This window comes from Equus quagga, chromosome 2 (genome assembly GCF_021613505.1).
Source record: "Equus quagga isolate Etosha38 chromosome 2, UCLA_HA_Equagga_1.0, whole genome shotgun sequence".
Classification (NCBI taxonomy): domain Eukaryota; kingdom Metazoa; phylum Chordata; class Mammalia; order Perissodactyla; family Equidae; genus Equus; species Equus quagga.
Window position 1 is genome coordinate 111,695,298 of NC_060268.1, and position 20,687 is coordinate 111,715,984.

The following is a 20,687-nucleotide window of genomic DNA, read 5'->3' on the forward strand; positions in this document are numbered from 1 at the left end:
ATTAATTTTAAAATTCAGCTTAATACTCCATTGCTTAAAATCTCCCTGATATTGTGCTAATCTTTTACATTTTAATAAAACTGAATCTGAAGGTGTAGGCCACCTAAATAATGAGAACCCTCAACGACCTTTATGTCCCTTGTTTTATTTATGAGTATAGTACTGTAAAAGCTGCACATTCAGACTTTCACTTTTTCCCTTAATCTTCAAGTACTCAAAAGCACACCACTATTTTACTTAAAGCTTAATGGGAGAAAAGTCCATTTTTGAAGTAAGTACATCAAGAAGTGTTGCTGAAACCGTATTTGTCACTTTTGTTTTTTTTCTAATTTTTATTTTTTTCGGATGTACATCATATTTCACATTCTGGATACATTACATCATGTTCACCACCCGAACACTAATTATAGTGCATCCCCTCACATGTGGCCCTAATCACCCCTTTTGCCCTCCCCCCTCCCCCCTTCCCCAATGGTAACCACCAGTCCAATCTCCAATGCTATGTGTTTTTTGTTTTTTTTCGTTGTTTTTATCTTCTACTCATGAGTGAGATCATATGGTATTTGACTTTCTCCCTCTGACTTGTTTCACTCAGCGTAATACCCTCAAGGTCCATCCATGTTGTCACAAATGGCTGGATTTCGTCATTTCTTATGGCTGAGTAGTAGTCCTTTCATGTCTCAGAACTCAAATGTACTTTACATGCTATGCTAATTTGTATTATTCATTTAGCTAACTAAAATTCCTTCACAATGTAAGTTATTGTTGAAAACATGCTGTTGGAAAGATTAATCTTAGTTAGATGTTTGTTTACAGTTATCGGTATTTGTAAGTAGTCCAGTCAGTTTCTTCAGAGTCAGTTAGCAAAGCAGGGACCATCCTGGATTTCTCACCGAGGACGTGTTATTGGCTTTGCTGGAGACACAAGAGGCCGGATGTCCATAATCAAAACAATATTGTTCCATAATTTCTCTAACTTCTGTGCTCACGTAGTAAAACATCTAACTTGGTTCAATGGATAAATACGCATTAATCTTATAGACCCTTATGTTTTTGAAGTTCAGGGTCATCAGAGACAGAAAGTCAGTTTTAAAGCTAAGTTTTCTGCTTCTTATCTTCTCTCCAGTTGTTATTTATATCTAAGGAGCACGTTGCTATATTGTATATATAGGAAAATCATTGAGAACAGTATTTAATTCACAGATATTTATATTTGCTTCCAAATCTGTTATTTAAAATTATTTCCTTTTATAGAGTCCAAAACTGAACAGGTCAATAATAGCTTCAGAATGTGCTTTAATCCTATTGTCTCTGTTTTCCAGGAATCAATTAGTGATTTTTATTGGTATTACTCTGGGAAAGATGTTATTGATGAGCAAGGACAACGGAATTTCTCCAAGGCAATTCAAGTAGCAAAACAAGTCTTCAACACTCTCACAGAGTATATTCAGGTAAACGTTTAAGAGTTTCTGCCGTTTGAAGAAAGAAAGAAAAAAGTCAACTAGTTAGCATTGAATTCTGTGGAAAAATACAACATGCCTAAAGTATTTTCCTGACATCATTCACATTTCTGGTGACCCCCTCCGTAGATTCTTAGCCAACAACTACAATGAAAATATTAGGTTAAGTGTGAATTTATGTGGAATGAACCTGCTTTACCATTTGGCAGATGGGGTTACTAATACCTTCGAGGCACATATCATGATGGTGATTCTCTTGTATCTCCAGGGCCTGGTATATATATTGAGTACTCAATAAGTATTAAGGAAGGAAGCACGAGAGAGAGGGAGGAGGGAGAGAAGGCAGAGCATTAAACCACTCTTTATAGTATTGTAGTACAAGTGAGGAAGAGGTTTCAGAGAAACTTCATAAAAAGAAGAACGGTGTTTACAAACCTCATTATATATATATATATGCAGACTCATATATATATATATATATATATACACATGCAGACACACACACACATATATATAATTATATAATGTACAATATGTTATAGGTAAGATTCCAAATACCTCGAAGAATATGCCTTTTTCTTTTACATTGGTTTGTTTTATATTCCCCTTAGGCTAAGCTTCTAGTCTTAACTGCAGATTTTTAAAAGATTTTATGAAATTCTGGTTTTTTTCAACCAACAAAACTTTGCTACATCCTAGAAACCAGTCCATCCTCTTTCCTTTCTTTCTTCTGTCTGCGTGGCCAGTATTACTCTGAATGAGTCACTGTGTTTGAAGTGCCATATGCTAAGGATAAATCAGGAAGAAGAAATTTATAGTTTGCTTCATTAGATTAAACATAATCCTGTGGGGGGGGAAGAAGTTACATAAAAATAATAGATTGTATCCCGGAGCCTAGTGTAGCTGCAGGTGTTTGTAGAATGACTGAGTGAATGAAGGATTCATGGCCAAGCAAAGCCGACCAAACGTAAGTGTTGTAGACATATAATGGCTTGTTGCTCACCTCTTCCAGGCTCATTCTTTCCTCTCTGTTCATACTTTGGAAGGATCTCATTTTTTCTGTTCTCTGCCTGGGCAGGGAAGAGGATCCGTACTTAGCATTTCAAAATGGAAAAGCCACACTTGATAATTTAATAACTTTGCTTTAAATCAAATAAAAGCAAATTTTAAATCAGTTTTAGTCCACTCATGTTCCTATTTTCTTATCTTCCCTGGCTTCCATTATTGCCTTAATATTCTCATCCATGTCTAGAAACATATTATTCACATTCAATGTGAATTGTCCTGATTAAATAAGATTAACTATGACATTAGCAAGCCAGTGGATTTTATACGAACTGTTAGTAAAATGGTTCCTATATAACAAATGAAACTTAAATGCCTTTTTCAGCCAAGAGTGGGCATTTCTTGGCTCCTAAAATAAGTGAGATTCCTGAATTTACATAAAACTAGAAGCATCCATTAACCTCTCACTATGTGCAAAATTCTTTATTTTAACCTATTTATATAAGACAGAGCATTCTAGATGAACATTCAAGGGACAACAGGTAAAGTAGCATGGCTTATTATGGCTTGTTCATTTTTTAACTTCTCCTTAACCCTCGTTTCTATGACATATTTTTATATAAATTAATCGTTTCTGCAATACTTATTTTAGTAAAAATTTATTTTGGAATAATTTTAGATACACAGAATAGTTGCAAAGATAGTATAAAGAATTTCCATGTATGATTCACCCTGCTTTCCCTAACATTGACATTTTGTATAACCATGATACATTTGTCAAAACTAAGAAATTAACATCAGCATAACCTATAAACTAAATTACAGACTTGATCCTGGTTTTTCCAGTTTTTTCATTAATGTCCTTTTTCTGTTCCAGGAGCCAATTCAGGTTACCACATTGCATTAGTGAAATATATTTTGAAGAAGCTTGCCTCAGCATCATATTTGCTGATGATTAGTGATACTATGAATAGCAGCTCATCGTTAGCCATGCTGGTTTTGGACTACCGTTTAGATTACAGCATTGCATCTTGCTTTTTGATTCCAATTCTTGCTAACTATAGAGAGTTATATAAGGGGGCAATCTAAAACCATCAAAATAAAGGTAATCATCTATAAGATTCTAATTCCAGTTTTAATAATGAGAGAAGAAGAATTGCTTGAGTAAGAAGTCACTATATTGTCAAAGTTCCCAGAGTAAGACCACAAGGTAATTGGTAAGAAAAGAGAAAGTTTTGTTTGTTGTTGTCACAAGAAGGTCAAACGGGAAGTAAGACCGTCTTGCCTTCTGGCAGTTAGCAAAGCTTTTGTGTGTTGCAGGCACTGACTAGATCATGAGAAATAGGAGTGTGAGGCGGGAGGCAAGGCAGATGTTCCATTCAGATTGGGTACCGGTTCTCAGAAGTGCATGGCCTAAGGTTGAGCAAGTCTTGGAAAGTACATTCTGTGTGTTTGAGGTTTAGAAGGAAATATGGGTACAGTAATGCCCCCTTGTCCACTGGGGATACATTCCAAGACCCCCAGTGGATGCCTGAAACGACGATAGTACCAAACATTATATTTACTGTTTTCCCTATTCATATATACCTATGATAAAGTTTAATTTATAAATTACTCACAGTAAGAGATTAACAACAATAATAATAAAATAGACAATTATAACACTATACTTTACCAAAAATTATGTGAATGTAGTCTCTGTCTCTCTCAAAGTGTCTTACGGTACTGTACTCGCCGTTCTTGTGATGAGGTGAGATGGTACAGTGCCTCCGTGCTGAGATGACGTGAGGTGAATGACATAGGCACTGTCACGTAGCGTTAGGTTGCTATTGACCTCCTCACCATACGTCAGAAGGAGGATCCTGGAGCCAAGGTGGTGTCGATGGCTGCCTGTGGGGGACAGAGGATATTTGCAGTTGACCGTGGATAACAGAAACCATGGGAAATGACACCACAGATAAGGTGGGGGGCTACGGTACTTTGGCTTTGGGTTTGCAACACTGTCACATAAGGGTTACAAAACAACTCTCGGTCACCTAGGGGCTGCAGAGGATCTTTGTCTTTTATGATATAATATATTAACTTTTAATTCAAATCTTAATTATCACATGAAGAAAATTTTTCCTGAGGAAGAAAAATCAAGTTTATTTTCTTCAAAATGTCCATGTAGAGGGGCTGGCTCCGTGGCCGAGTGGTTAAGTTCGCGTGCTCCGCTGCAGGCGGCCCAGTGTTTCGTTGGTTCGAATCCTGGGCGCGGACATGGCACTGCTCGTCAAACCATGCTGAGGCAGCGTCCCACATGCCACAACCTAAAGGACCCACAACGAAGAATACATAACTATGTATTGGGGGGCTTTGGGGAGAAAAAGGAAAAAAATAAAATCTTTAAAAAAAAAAATGTCCATGTAGTGTTCACCTAATGGCCTCTTGTGCTTTCACCCTCCCTGGTGTTTGCACCACGGGCGGGGCGCAATGCCGACGCTGGACTTGACCCACAGTGAAATCCTGAGGATCCATTGCTTTGAAACCAGAGTTATTGTAACAGCCAGACAGGACTAAAGTACACTGTAAAATTACTATAGCCTGGTATATTGAATGGGCTGAATTTATTAACCTGTAAATTAAAATAACCTGATCCTCCCCGCCACTGTCCTTTCAGACTTGCTCTGTGGACCATTTCTTTACCACTCTTTGAATGGCTCTTGTGCTCAGGCCACTCTCAGATAAATAAAATTCCTTCAGCCACTTTGTCACAAGAATAATAATAGTATGGTGGCACAGTCACTTAACTCTTACGCCATTTAAAATCTCTCCTCACCCTTGGGCCTGATTTTATGCTGGAAAGGCCTCAGGGTGAGAGTGGAGGGCCAGGAGTTTGACCTGGGCTTCTCTGCTGTCTCACCACAGGGTTCTTCTCTTCTTCCTTCCTTTCCTTGTCAGCCTCAGGCTTCCTCAAGGGTGGAACTGTGGGAGGGAGGAAAGGTCTTCCTCCAGGGCACATGTAATTCAGGACTGCCATGTGGAGCTGGCCCTCTGGGGTGGCCTATTGTATTCTTTCTTCAATAAGGGTGCGTGGCTGTCTTACTGCCTCCAGTGCGTGGAAATGCCTCTTATTCCACCCAGTTTCAAATTATTCCACAGACTCTGTGCATCTGGTGGCCCCCCTCCACCTTGGAATCACCTTACCCTTTCAGACAGTCTTGTCAGGCAAGATTTCAGAGTCTTGTTGGGCAAGGTAGCTCCTGCCTGGGTAGCCCATATAAGAAACACATATCTTATTTTATCACCCTCTGTCTTTCACACTTTCTAAAACCAAACCTTATGCTACCCAATTTCAGGAGACAGAAGCCAAGCACTCCGGATGGGTCTCTTAAAGCCTCTTCTCTCACTTGGTGTAAGGGTGCAAAAGCAGCCTCTCTCTTTTCCCATTGCAGCAGGGGTGGAAGGCAAGAGATGCCCAGCATGTGGCGAGCTCTCTCTAAACGCTCTCTTTTCAACTTCAACCTGCTTACAGTCTTAGGCTGGGAGGATCTCTTTAGTCTCCCCTTTCGCAGGTACTGAGTCTAGCACTTTGCTTTTGGAATATGGAGGTACTTGGCGTTTACTGTCTTTTATTCTCAGCTGTAGGGCCTCAAGAGAAGTTGAGACAGGACAAAGTTCCGTTTCAACATTGTCATTGTCTTCAGTGCGGTCATGTCTTCCAGTCACTTGTTTCTAGAGTAAAATCTGAAATGTTTTAATGCTCTCTCCACTTTAAATTTTTTTATGAGTCGTTTGTCTAAAAGAATGAATGAATTGGAAGTTAAGAACTGTGTTGTATATATTTTTTCTTTTGAAGTAAAATCCCTATTATTTATTTTTCTGGTTGATTTGAATGTGTTTGCAAAACTTAGTGATTGTAGAATTTTTCCTTGGGAAGTAAAACAGAAATTTTCTCCATCCAAATGCTCTGCCCATTACAACGTAGTCTCCAGTATCACAGAAAGATCCCTTCTGATGTGTAAGCTAAGACAGCACATTAGGTTCCAATTACCTTGGATTCTGAGTTTATCAAATGAATGACTAACATTAATCTTTCAAAGTGGCAATGGTTGTATGACTGGTAAAGCAGGTGCATAATTAAGAAAGCTTCGAAGAGGATTTTTTTCCTCATATGAAGGCTTTGTCCAGGTTACTATTTAGCAATAAGAAGTAATTGCCTCTCATCTTAAGCGTAATCTCAGATTCTTTTCACACAAGGTGGTAACTACTGATTGACTTAAAAACAAAAACAACTGGACTTGACCCTTTTCCTCTAAATGGACAAAGCCAAAGCCAGACAAAAATGAAATAACTCACCATTCTCTTTGGCAGTGTTTTATTATTCATACAGAAACAGAATATGAAAATCCTTGAGAAATGGTTTTTGGGCTGTATTATATTAAACATTTCACAGAAGAGTATCCTTCTCTCCTCAGGGCACTGTGCCAGTATCATCACTGTATATCTTTCCTTTTGGGTTCCTGCCTTTTCAGACAACATGTTGGTGATAAGATATGTCAACACTAAGTTAACTTTGTCCCTACTATTGTCCAGTTTATTTTGGCATATCAGGAATGATTGCTGTTTGTCTGTTTCTGCCCCAGGGTCCTTGCACTGGAAATCAGCAGAGTTTGGCCCACAGCAGGCTATGGGATGCGGTGGTGGGTTTTCTTCATGTATTTGCCCACATGCAGATGAAGCTGTCTCAGGTAAATTAACTCTCTTCCACTATCCTGAATGACAAACCGGAGTCTGCAATCACTGGCCAATTACACATGCTTTCCTGCTTTCCTTTGTTGGAATATTATCTTTCTTAGATTAGTTCTTTATACATCTTTTACTCTACATTAAAAAACATTTTTTTAAATAAAAGAGTTTTATGCAAGCTGAGAATAGATAGGAGCCATTATTCAAATTTGAGAACAAAAGATATTAAGGAATTGAATATAATGGAAAAATAAAACATTGTGGTCCCCAAACGTTGCGCATTTTACAGTCCTTCATAGACACACTTCTCAATGATTACTCACTGGAATTTTCCTCCTCCATAGAAATAATTGAAGAAGGATTTGTAATCTATTACAAATCCCTTATTAAAGGGAGACAATTTTCTTAGAGGGTCATAAATGAGCAGTTGTTCTCAATAGATGACAATTCACCCATTAACAGGAAAATTTAACTTTGTGAAAGTCGAAGAGAAGATAGCTATAAGGATAAGCAAATAAAGAATAAACAGATTTCCATGTTTTAATGTTCATTTGGGAGCACATATTGAAAACATCAGCATGTTATTTTCTCACTACTGTATCTTTTTCCTTTTGAAGCTAAGAAATGCGCAAGTAGAAAAATTCTTAATATAAATCTTGAGTAAAGTTATCCCTTTGAAGCAGTGAGTTTTGATGGTATGTGCTGAGATCTGTTGTATCTTTCAGGGCTTGGATTTCTGTCAGGTATCAGGTAGAGGAAAGAATGCTAGATTTAAATTCAGAATGTTACTGATGCCAAAGTGGGTTCCCTCCTGGTGAGTTAAATCAGACTCTCCACCAGAAGTAGTTGTCTCACAAGGTAAGGTATATTTGCAGCAAATAGGAAACCATGAGGAATCATTTCCAGAGTCATGGTGTCCCTGAAGCAGGGACCTTTCATTTCAGATGGGGGATGAATATTCAAAAGGCAGAGTAGGGTATTCGCTTGCGCAGGCTCAGTTGGAAAACATACTTCCACATACACTGCAGGTTACAGTAGTAAGGCTTAAGCATCTCCTGGAGAGATCTTAGCATTAAGAAATAAGGCAAAGGTCAGAGGTGGAGCTCTTTGGTGAGGCTTGGTCTGGTTCAGGGTGGTTGGTAATTGCATCTCCTTAACATAACAAAAGGGAAAAAATAATTTGGAATAAATAGCTCAATGCTTCCAAACCCACCCTTGTGTTCCTTGGGCCAATTAGTCGGTGACAGGAAGACCACCAGTCCAGCCTCTCCATTTTCCTTCACGTATCCCATGAGTATGGGCCAGCTGCCTCTCTTCCCTAAGTCTCCTTTCCTCCAGGATAGTGAGGATATTCACACCTGTCCCCTGGCCTACAGGCAGGACAATATAGTCAAAGATAAACAAAGCTAATTAAAATGGTAAGGACAGATTGTAATCAGTAATAACTATTACAGTATCGAAAAGAATCCAGCGTGAACTGAGCTCCACTTTGATTTGTACAGAGGTGATTGGGTGTTTTAAAGGGAAAAGGAGGGAATAAAAAGGGGGTTCAGTAGAGAACCTATAAGGGGCTCAGTAGAGTCAGGGAAGTGAAAAATTACCAAGGATTGGTCAGTGTAAATGCTGATTAGCCAGCTCTGTCCGTTAGCTGTTATTTATTGAAGCCAGGATTCCATGCTCCCTTAGAGACTGGGAGACAGGCCCTATCCTTAGGTATTGGCTGGAAGAAATGGTAAATTTTTTGGCAGCCTTGAGTTTTCTCAGGCAGGCACTCTATAAGGGGGGCTAGGTTCATCCTAGGGATGTAGCCTTGACCTGTTAGAAACTGTGGTAGTGTTTGTTCAGGTCTTTATAGGCCAAGATTGAAGCCTAGTTGAGAAGAGGCCTCAGAGGAGCCTGGCTTGAGTTTGGTCAAGGAGAGAATCTTTGTCAATATCTAGTTAGGGTGACTTCAACCAAATAAGGAAATATCATGATTCTTTCATCTAATCACTAATGACATTTTAGTAAATAAAGGAAATCAATGTGAAATAAATTTATACACTCACTTATATATGAGAGAGTTCTCATTCTGATATATTTCCATCATTTTATTAACGTCTGGTTGTTCAGTTTGTAGACCCAGTCAAGGTAACAACTTATTTAGAAAGAAAAAGTCTCACCCTTCCAGCTTGTAGAACTTTAGCTTTATATGTAGCAATATCCAAATGAGTAAAATGATAACTTGTATAATTTATTTAAAAGGAATAGTTTAAAATAAAAAGAAAACCTGATGATTTATAACGTTGTAATGTAGATGTCTGACATTCCATATTTCCAGGCACTGAATCTAAGCGCAGTGATGTTTGGACACAACATATCTATGTAAAAGAAATTTTTTCATGGTGAAAAATCAAAAGCAAAAACAATGACAGAAAATTTTAATCAGAGAAATATCAGAGCTGTTTGATCTCTGATATTTGATTTCTGATACCAATAATAAAATCGATAAATAAGATACACTGTGCACTGTTAGTGTAGGTAACACCTGTGTACATTTTTGGTTAGCTTTATGTAAGAAAAGTTTATTTCTTCTCACTGTTATGCCTGTTTTTTCCAGAATAAGTAATTTTTACAAAATATATAACATCTTTGTGTAACACATTATAAAGAAGAAAAAACAAGTACAGTCTTTCCAAGTGAAAGAAAGATGCCCAAAGTGCAAAAGCCACTGAGTCTTTCCTGCCTGGCCCTGAGAATCCACCACTGCCTTAGTTCTTTCATACTCTTGTTGGACTTGTTCTTTGTCCTTACAAATACAGTCATGTGCTGCATAACGACATTTTGGTCTATGACAGACCATGTATATGATGGCGGTTCCATAAGATTAGTACCTGTAGTCCAGGGGCATAGTAGGCTGTATTATCTAGGTTTGTGTTGGTATACTCTATGCTGTTCACACAGTGACGGCCTGCCTAACGACACATTTCTCAGAATGTATCACTGTCGATAAGCGACGCCGGACTGGACTTTAATAAACATAAGTTGGAGTCAATAGTAAATGCTCTTTATTTCTGAAGGGTATATTGCTAATAAGCTATATACTTCTATTTGGCCTTCCTTCAGTTCTGCAATGCTGGTAAGTGTTGACTGTTGGTAGAGCAGTTCTCCTTTTGTGAGAATAAGTATGATGCTCTTACTGCATGGTTTTCTCATATTATCTCAAATGCAATGTGTTAATATTTTCAGGATTCCAGTCAAATTGAGCTGTTAAAAGAATTAATGGATCTTCAGAAGGATATGGTGGTCATGTTGCTGTCCATGTTGGAAGGTAGTTTTGATTTATATTTTTAAATTCCCTTTATTCTTTTATTTAAGGATCAATAGGTGCTTGCTTATGGAGTCAGCATGCTACAAAGAATAAAATATCAGCACTGAGATGTGACAGATACCTTGGACTTATGGCTGGCTCTAGCACTCTTTTCTCAAGTTAGTTCTCAAAAAGGAGAAGTCCTGCGTATGTCAGTTTACATATCTACAGAGTGAAACCAGTGTACTTTGTACTAACACCTTAAAGAGTATGCTCTCTGGACAGATAGTATATAAAGGAGATTTTATTTGTTTGTTAGCTTGTGGGGGTTACAGACATTTGGATGGACTCCAACTGTGTGAATTGCTGCTTTCAGCTGACTGCATTGTAGCTCCTATGAGAGGGTCCTCAAAGTCCTGCAGGACGCTGCCCAGAGCACCTCAGCCTGCTGAGGCCGCTCCTGGTGGCCGTGTAGTGCTTCCCACCACATGCCTCTCTCGAGTTTTATTCTACCTCTTTTCTCTGTCCAACATTCCTTTCTTTGCTATTGCATTTCTTTTCTGTATCAGGCAGTAAACATAGTGGTTAAGAGCCTGGGTTCCAAGATCTGCCACCAGCCTTTGAAGCCCTGCTTTCCCACTTCCAAGCAGTGGGACCTTTGGACAAGTTTTGTCTCCATTTTTCAGTATCCTCCTCTATGAAATGGAGATAATGATAGACTGATGTGAGAATTCCATGAAATCACGTGAGCAGGACCAAATCAACTAAAAAATATTTGCAATTATGTTACCTACCCTTCTTTCTAAATCCTTCCAAATTTTTTCCCCTCTGTTTCTATGTCTGCCATGCATTGCATAACTGCACTTTGGTTAACTAAGGTGGTGGTCAGGCCTCGTGCTAGGGCTTCAGAGATGCAACATTTGCTTAAAACCCTTAGTTGGCAGCCACGTTATACTCTCTGAGCACAGGATCCTTTTCCTATGACCTCAATTCAAATTTTAGTCAAAATAATAATAACAAGAACAACTATAGTCACTGCAGCATTGGGGGCAGCCACAGCCAAGACAACTTAAAATTTGCCTCTTACAATGTGCCAGCTGCTGGTTTCCGTATTTGTTTAATACTGATACCAGTTATGACTTTCATAGTATCTTTATGACTATTTTGCAAATGAGGAAACTGAGGGCAGAGAGGCTAAGAAATCTGCCCAGGTACTTAGCTAATAGATGGGGGAGTCTGCATTCAAACCTGAAAACTGGCCCCCAAACCCACACTCTTAACCACGATGCTTACTGCCTCACAAATGGACTCAGCAGACCTCTCGCCATGCATCTTTCTTCTGTTGTCTGTCCTTGTGTTACATAGCATGCTCTGTTCAAGGAATAAAAGCATTCTCTGACTCTGTCATTTAGGATAATATCTAATTTTCTCAAGCTTATCGGTAATCCTCCATTTTCTAACTATAAACATTCTGGACCATGAAGATACGGAGGGAGATGCTTTGCATTTTACATCAGAAAGAGCATATAATTTGCTCTCAGAGGATCTGGCACTAACGTCCTGGCACTAACCCTCAATAATCATGTCACAATGGGCCGATTCATTTAGCCTTGCTAAACCTCAGTTTCTTCGATAATAAAGGCAGAATTAATAAAAAGTACCTGCCTTACAGGCATAGGAACATTAAATCAGGTATTGTCTATGAATAGCGATTTTTCAACCCTAAAGGGCTGTGCAAATGCTCATGTTATTAATAATAATAATTATTTTATTAATAATATGAAACCGGATTTCAGTTTCTAGCTTTAGGATATAAATGTTTGCCCAGGTTTCTTTATCCTAAAACACGTTGCTTCTTTGATCAATTACTTTGTAAGTATGGTTTTGCGTGTGTTCATATAATCACTCTTTAAAACTAGAGTTTAGAAATAATTATCCATCTTTTCCTGAGACTTCATATATTGGAAGATAAACAAGGAGATATCCTTGATTCAGATGTTCTATAAGATTTATATTGTTATTTTCTCTATAGACACTGGTTTTATCAGGAATGTTCATTTTGAACAAGTGCAATTCTTTACCACCAGGTAATGTTGTTAATGGAACCATCGGCAAGCAGATGGTTGATATGCTTGTGGAGTCCTCCAACAACGTGGAGATGATTCTGAAATTTTTTGACATGTTCTTAAAACTAAAGGATTTAACATCTTCTGATACATTTAAAGAATATGACCCTGATGGCAAGGGAGTCATTTCCAAGAGGGACTTCCATAAAGCAATGGAGAGCCATAAGCACTACACGCAATCAGAGACTGAGTTTCTTCTGTCCTGTGCAGAGACAGATGAAAATGAAACCCTTGACTATGAAGAATTTGTCAAACGATTCCATGAACCTGCAAAGGACATCGGTTTCAATGTTGCTGTTCTTCTGACAAATCTTTCCGAACACATGCCCAATGATACTAGACTGCAGACTTTCCTGGAATTAGCAGAGAGTGTGCTGAATTACTTCCAGCCCTTTCTGGGCCGCATTGAGATCATGGGCAGTGCCAAACGCATTGAGAGGGTTTATTTTGAAATCAGTGAGTCCAGCCGAACCCAGTGGGAGAAGCCCCAGGTCAAGGAGTCCAAAAGGCAATTCATATTTGATGTGGTGAACGAAGGGGGGGAAAAAGAGAAGATGGAACTCTTTGTCAACTTCTGTGAGGACACCATATTTGAAATGCAGCTGGCCGCTCAAATCTCAGAGTCGGATTTGAACGAGAGATCAGCGAATAAAGAAGAAAGTGAGAAGGAGAAGCCCGAAGAGCAGGGTCCAAAAATGGGTTTCTTTTCCATTCTGACAGTCAAGTCGGCCCTGTTTGCTCTCAGGTATAATATCTTGACCCTGATGCGAATGCTCAGCCTAAAGAGCCTGAAGAAACAGATGAAGAAAGTGAAGAAGATGACGGTGAAGGACATGGTCACAGCCTTCTTTTCATCCTATTGGAGTATTCTTATGAGCCTCTTGCACTTTGTGGCCAGTGTTTTCAGGGGCTTTTCCCGCATCATCTGTAGCCTGCTGCTGGGAGGAAGCCTGGTAGAAGGGGCGAAAAAGATCAAAGTGGCAGAGCTCTTAGCTAACATGCCAGACCCCACTCAGGATGAGGTGAGAGGAGAGGGAGAGGAGGGGGAGAGGAAACCCGTGGACACTGCCCTGGCCTCAGAGGATCTAACAGATTTAAAGGAGCTGACAGAAGAAAGTGACCTTCTTTCGGACATATTTGGCTTGGATCTGAAGAGAGAAGGAGGACAGTACAAACTCATTCCTCATAATCCAAACGCAGGCCTCAGTGACCTCATGAGCAACCCAGTCCCCATCCCTGAAGTGCAGGACAAATTTCAGGTAATTTATCCCTAAGTCGCAGCAGCTCTCTGGCTTTCAAGTGGGCACAGTGAGTGAACTTGACGTCAGCTTTCATTCTAGTGCCAGAATGGTGTTCAATATGTGACTCAGATTTCCAAAGAGAAATGGCTTTTTGGTAGGCAAAGCTAGCCTTTTGAAGATTCTTTACAAATTACTGAATTATCTTAAACTATTATAGGGTAAGCTCAAGTACCACCCTAATGACATTAGTCAACTGAACAATCATTCCATCCACATGACCATATTTTATGAGTATTTACCGTGTGTCTGACACTACTCAGAATCATAGGGAATTAAAAGAAATGTAAGATGTGGTCACTACTTTCAAGTTGCCTTAAAGAGTTGATTAGAAAGATAAACAGCACTCATGAAAATACTAGAAAATTATTCAGTGTTGAATAGAATAGGCAGTAGACAGTAGAAGTTACGTATGTTGAAAAAATGGAAACATCAGTATGGTTTGGAGTAATTAGATGAGACTTAAGAGTTGGGATTTAAGTTGGCCTTGAAGGATAAGTGAGATTTGAGTGGGAGGGTGAGGTAAGGAAGGCTGATTCTGAAATAAGAAAAGAAAGTGGGAAGAGCTCAGAAAGTTCGTACCTATGCTAGCGTTGGTGGGTAAGTGTGGAGAAGAAGGGGAAAATGTCTGGACCAGCAGAATGAAAGGTACACGTGGCACTTTTATCTCGATATGGGCAAGAGACTATCATTTATAGGTTACTATTTGGCACATGGTCTCTACACTCATTCAGAGGTGATGTGTAACCCTGCTTTTCTTTTCCCCATTGACTCATTCAAGGAACAGAAGGCAAAAGAAGAAGAAAAGGAAGAAAAAGAGGAAAACAAATCTGAACCTGAAAAAGCCGAGTATGTGTCATTTCTGTGTACTTTCCTTTGTTTCTGTAAGTCTCTTTGACTTGTACTCCCTCTTCAGGAGATAGAATGGAGAGTCGCATGCTATGTGATGACGTCTGTCATCTCAGTGGAGAGACTCAGGTGCAAGGACCTCAGTCCCCCGGCGGGGAGAAGTGTAGATGCCTCCGGGGGCTGCCCTTCCAGTCTCTTTCTCCTTGTTCCCTGAGGATTCTGTGTGTGCGTGTTTCTCTCAGCAGAACAGACTCCAGTGATTCCAGATGATGCTCTCCATGGGGTGACTGCAGCTGCAGTCCTGTGTTTAAAATCATGCATGTATTTCTGTCCTTGCAGAGAAGGGAAAGACAAACGCCATTGCATAGAATCCTTGAGGCCTGGTGTTCCTCAAAGTATAGTCCCAGGGCCACATTCATAAAAACTGCCTGGAGAGTTTGTTAAAAACACAGATTCCTTGCCCCCTACCCCCCACCCCAAGATTCTGCTTCAGCAGGTCTGGTGTGGGGCCCAGGAATCTTCATTCTTACTAACACTCCTGGTGTTATGGAGCACAGTTATAAATGCAGAATAAGAAATAAAAAGCTGGATATGAAGCAATGAAAACCTATAATTTCCTCCATAACCCTGGCTTTCTGTTATTAATCAAAACCTACACCTTTCCCCAAGTTTAAATAGTTTTATATACATATTTTTAAAAATTCAGGAAATCAGGGGCTGGCCCCGTGGCCGAGTGGTTAAGTTCGCGCGCTCCGCAGCAGGCGGCCCAGTGTTTCGTTAGTTCGAATCCTGGGCGCGGGCATGGCACTGCTCATCAGACCACGCTGAGGCAGCGTCCCACATGCCACAACTAGAAGAACCCACAACGAAGAATACACAACTATGTACCGGGGGGCTTTGGGGAGAAAAAGGAAAAAATAAAATCTTTAAAAAAAAAAAAAAATTCAGGAAATCAAATTTTTAAGTGTCTGTAGTGCCACTATTCTCACATAGCATTATATTTTCCTCCTCTGTTCTATTGTTTACTTTGGCCTGTTTTCATTGTCTGTTCTTTACAGTCAGCACTATTTATTGTCACAGATCTTACAGTGTTGGATTAGTTGTAAAAATGGCCACGTAAATAACTATTATGGTGAAATGTAGACATGTGCAACAGGACACGGTAGTCATTTCATTGGCAATTCTTTATTGTTAAAAATATGAGTAGATATACTTCATATAGGTTAAGGTTAAGTATTGGTTTTGTATATGTGGGTTATATATATTCAACTACACATAAAAATAAATACACTTTCATGAAGGATTGGCATTTTGCACCTAAAGGGGTTTTTGGTGTTAAATTTCAGTGCTTGTGATTCAATTATTGTCTGCAAAATTAATATATTGACAGCCTTTAAATGTGTGAACAACCAATGCATATGCCTCTGATTTTGAGTCCTAATGGCTAGTCAGTGTTAAAGATTGAACATTAAAATCATAATTTGAAATAAAGTATGTTGGAAAGCCACAGCAAAAAAATATCTTCAGAGCCAGCCCTGTTGGCCTAGCAGTTAAAGTTTGACACACGCCGCTTCGGTGGCCTGGGGTCGGTTCCCGGGTATGGAACCACACCACTCATCTGTCAGTTGTCATGCCGTGGCAACGGCTCACAAAGAAGAACTAGAAGGACTCACAACTAAAATCTACAACTATGTACTGGGGCTTTGGGGAGGGGAGAAAAAGAGAGGAAGATTGGCAACAACTGTTAGCTCAGGGCAAATCTTTCCCAGCAAAACATAAAAGAATAAAATGTCTTCATTTTTTCTCTTTTTAGTTAAATGTTTGATTGTGCAATTGGAAGGGAATGTGCTATGTATACATATATAGACACTTCAAGCCTGTAAAATGCCCTTTAGATTTGAATTTCACAGAATTACCATCTACAGGTGCTCTGATAAGCAAGAAATCCTACCCCTAATTCTAAAATTCTAAATATTATACTTTATTGGGAGAGAAACTGGTTTTCAAAAATGATACTATGATTTAAATATTTGTTCATTTGTATATTTTGGCACAAAGCCTGTTCAGTTCTTTAGTTTCTGGATGGCTTATATTTCATTCGTGTTCATAGGGGAGAAGATGGAGAAAAAGAAGAAAAAGCCAAAGAAGACAAGGGTAAACAAAAGCTGAGGCAGCTCCACACACATCGATATGGAGAGCCGGAAGTTCCTGAGTCAGCATTCTGGAAGAAAATCATAGCGTATCAACAGAAACTTCTAGTAAGATGACTTACAATGAATATTGTTACTGATGTATTGTGAGACCATAAGAATTCAGGCTCAGTAAATATTCATTGACCTTCCGTCGGGTGGCAGTCAGGGAACGAAGCTAGTCCTACAAGTATGTTTTATTTGCCTGTCTTAGTGTGTTTATGTTTCCTATAAATGGCTTTGGTCCACCGCTCCCTATCCTTAACCCCATAATATCTGCTTACGTTCACATTACCAGAAACCGTTTGATTTAGTGACCAATGGCGCACTGCAACCAGTGTCTTCCCACAAAGACTTTAGAGCAAGTCAATAAATATATTCTGACACTCCACTCTTTGCAGGACCCTGTGTGAGGCTCTGCAATAGGTTAAACCAAAACATGCTTTCTAGGGTGTAAGTAATTCAAATAGATGTTCCAAAATTGAGTCAGTCAGTATTTGTAGAACATTACCCTTTTAGTAAAAATCCAGCCATAAAAATATTAATGCAATGAGCCAATTTTCCATTGATAATAAGAAGGTCTGTTCAAAATTGTTCTTTAAGTAGAAACAAGTTAAAAAAAAAAAAAAGAGAGAATGAAGAGAGAGAAAGTAGTTCTTTATGTAGTGTCTTATACATTTTCCAGAAATGCTCCCCAGATTAGTAGAATACATATTAATATTTGGAAAACAGAGAAAGAAGGTGTAGTTCTCTATCTCTATTCATATTCATACAGGACAGAATTCTTAAAAATTTTGTTTGAAAAACCTTTTATATATGTGTCTAAATATTATAATAATTTTTAAAGCAGGAAAAGATTGGGAGATAAATGTGTAGAATAAACCTACAAGAGATACTGACCAATAGCATCAGACCTAGAAATTAAGAACAACACTCCTCATAATAAAGCCATTTGAAAGGCAGAGGCATATTTAGTGTTTTACAGCCTTTGTGAAATCAAAAATAGCCCATTAAGAAACCCAGTGTACTGTAGGATTTTGCCTATAAGGGAAGTGGATTGATCTCAGTAATTATATATTCTAACTGCTTATGCATAAATATATATATTACATATTTTTATGTAATTTATGCACATATATATTTTAATTAATAGTTTTAACTGTTTTCTTAACCCATCTTGTATTTTCCCTATATTGTTTAATACGAAGTACACTGAGCATAAACGTTTTCTAGAGAGCTCTGGATAATCACTCATTTGATGTGTTGTCATAGTTGCCATGGCCGCAGATGTAGTATAGATGGTATAGGGCATGAGGTTGAATGTGCTCCACAGTAACTTGCAGTAGCCCCAGTGAATTACATTTAACTACAGTTTATGTAGAATAGGTTTAAGTACAGTTGTAAAAGCAAGTAATTGAGGTTTTCTTCCATCTCCCTGTCTCAAGGGTCAGTGTTCTCTTATGTCTGCACAGTTCCTATTTTTCTGCTTCTCTTTGCAGTATGACTTGCTCTGCCCACCAGTTTGCATGCACAAGACTAATCATGGCCACATCAGACCACCACAGGCCCTTTGTCCCCCAAGTCTTTGTGACCTCCCAGCTCAGATAACCAGGGTAACTAACTCAGCCTCTATGACTTAGTTCCACCTTCCAAGAAGAACCAATGTGATTGACCCAGTTTGGTATGGTGGCCAGCCTTGGTCCACTAAGCTGTGGCAGTGAAGGCAGGGTCACGTGTGGGGAAATGAAATGGGATGTGTATACAGAGAGAGAGAATGAGATGTGTTGTTATTTTGAGATGGCCTTATGATGCTAAAGCCCCTGGCATATCAAGTTGGATACCTTATAGACGTCTCCCACTTAATATGAAAACAAACACTTGGTATCTCCTGGAGCCGTTTTCCTTAAACCCACCTCTCCTCTAGGTTTTGTGGGGTTTTTTCTCAGTTCAATAAATGGCACCAACCATTTACTTAGTTGCTCACACCCACAAATCCAGAATGGATCCTCTCTGAATCCTCTCTTTCTTTCCCACCTCAAATACAATCCAACAATAATTCTCCACAGCTCTGTCTTCCAAATATATCCACAGTCTGCCCATTTCTTACCATCTCCACAGCTACCCCGTGGTCCAAGCCACCACCATCAATACTATCTCTTCCCCCCCTCCTGGAATAACTTTCTAACTGGTCCCTTGGCTTCCTCTCTTGCCTCCTGTCTATTTCCACATGATAGCTGGAATAATCTTTCCAAATCATCTGATTGCATCAAGCCCTCTTCAGATCCTCCAATAGCTTGCCATCCTACCCAGAATAAAATAATAATTCCAATTATAATAACAAGATTAATAACTAACTTTCCCTGTATTAACTTATCCAATCTTCATAGCAAACTTAGGTTCTGTCATATCCCCACTTTACACATGAGAAAAATGATGCTACAAGAGTGATTGAGTTGCTTGTCCACATCCGTCGGCGAGGAAGTAGCCCCAGAGATCATCAGCTGAACCTCTGCATCCTAAGGGACAATGCAGACTTATCAGAGGCCTACAAAACTCTCTCCCCAGGTCACCTCTCTGACCTCATTCCCTCCTCTTTCCCCTCTTCTCACTGTGCTTCCTTCTCACTACTCCTCAAACACACCAACATCACTCTGAACTCAGGATCTTCGCCTGCCATGCTCTCTCTGTCTGACATACCCTCCCACAGTCGTTTGCTTGACTTGCTCCTCTATGGCATTCAGGCCTCTGCTCAAATGTCGTCTCCTAGAATAGGCCTTCCCTGACCACCTGTCTAAAATAACACCCCCATTGCCTAAGCCCTTAACCTCATGGCTTTTTCTTCACAGCATTTAGCATTCCCTGAAATTATGTTTTTGATCTGTGAGTGTGCTTCTTTATTATCTGTCTCCTCCATGGTGGCCCAAATTTTCTCATTCACTATAACGTCTACAGCACCAAGAATGGTACTTGATATGTGGTAGGCTCTCAAGAAATAGATTTGGGTAGGGGCCAGCCCCATGGCCCACTGGTTAAGTTTGTGCTTTCCACTTTGGCAGCCCAGGGTTCTCTGGTTCAGATCCTGGATGCGGACCTACACACTGCTCATCAAGCCATGCTGTGGTGGCATCCCACATGGAAGAACTAGAATGACTTACAGCTAGTTTGTGCCACTATGTACTGGGGCTCTGGGGAGGAAACAATAAAAATGGAGGAAGATTGGCAACAGATGTTAGCTCAGGACCAATCTTCCTCACCAAGAAATAGTTTTGGGTAAATAAGTGAATGCTTTATTTAAATTGCCTGCAAATTTCAAGTCTCGATTCAGTGACCTTCTAATAATCTTTTTCGTCTTCAGAACTATTTTGCTCGCAACTTCTACAACATGAGAATGTTGGCCTTATTTGTCGCATTTGCAATCAATTTCATCTTGCTCTTTTATAAGGTATGTATGTCTTAGTCTTTTAATAACCATTATGAAGCCACAAATAGACTGAATTGAATGAAGAGGCTTCACAGATCCACTAGTGAGCACATGTAAATTTCTTCTAAAGTATATTTTGATGAAAGAGAAAACCTCAGGCTTGGGCGCATCACTGAGCGTCGAGTAGGGCAGGCATAGATCTGTTCCTCTGAACCAAGCAGAAGTGCCTCAGCTGAAGAGTGTTTGATTCTGCAGAAGAGTCACCCACAGTATTCCTCCCCTAATTTGGCTGAATGTCTCACCTGTTACTATGTGTGGGCAT

General features: G+C 39.5%; 1 protein-coding gene across 4 annotated transcripts in view; it reads left to right on the plus strand.

Moving 5' to 3' along the window:
* Nucleotides 1-20,687, plus strand: part of RYR2 (ryanodine receptor 2) — a 678,741-nt gene that overhangs the window by 625,003 nt on the left and 33,051 nt on the right. For 3 of the 4 annotated variants that reach the window (XM_046653495.1, XM_046653497.1, XM_046653498.1), the window contains 7 exons: nt 1,323-1,451; nt 7,091-7,195; nt 10,422-10,503; nt 12,570-13,867; nt 14,688-14,755; nt 16,866-17,013; nt 20,300-20,386. In XM_046653495.1, coding sequence (XP_046509451.1) covers nt 1,323-1,451; nt 7,091-7,195; nt 10,422-10,503; nt 12,570-13,867; nt 14,688-14,755; nt 16,866-17,013; nt 20,300-20,386 — 1,917 coding nt within the window. The remainder of the gene's footprint in view (nt 1-1,322; nt 1,452-7,090; nt 7,196-10,421; nt 10,504-12,569; nt 13,868-14,687; nt 14,756-16,865; nt 17,014-20,299; nt 20,387-20,687) is intronic. The other variant, XM_046653496.1, reaches the window with a different exon arrangement.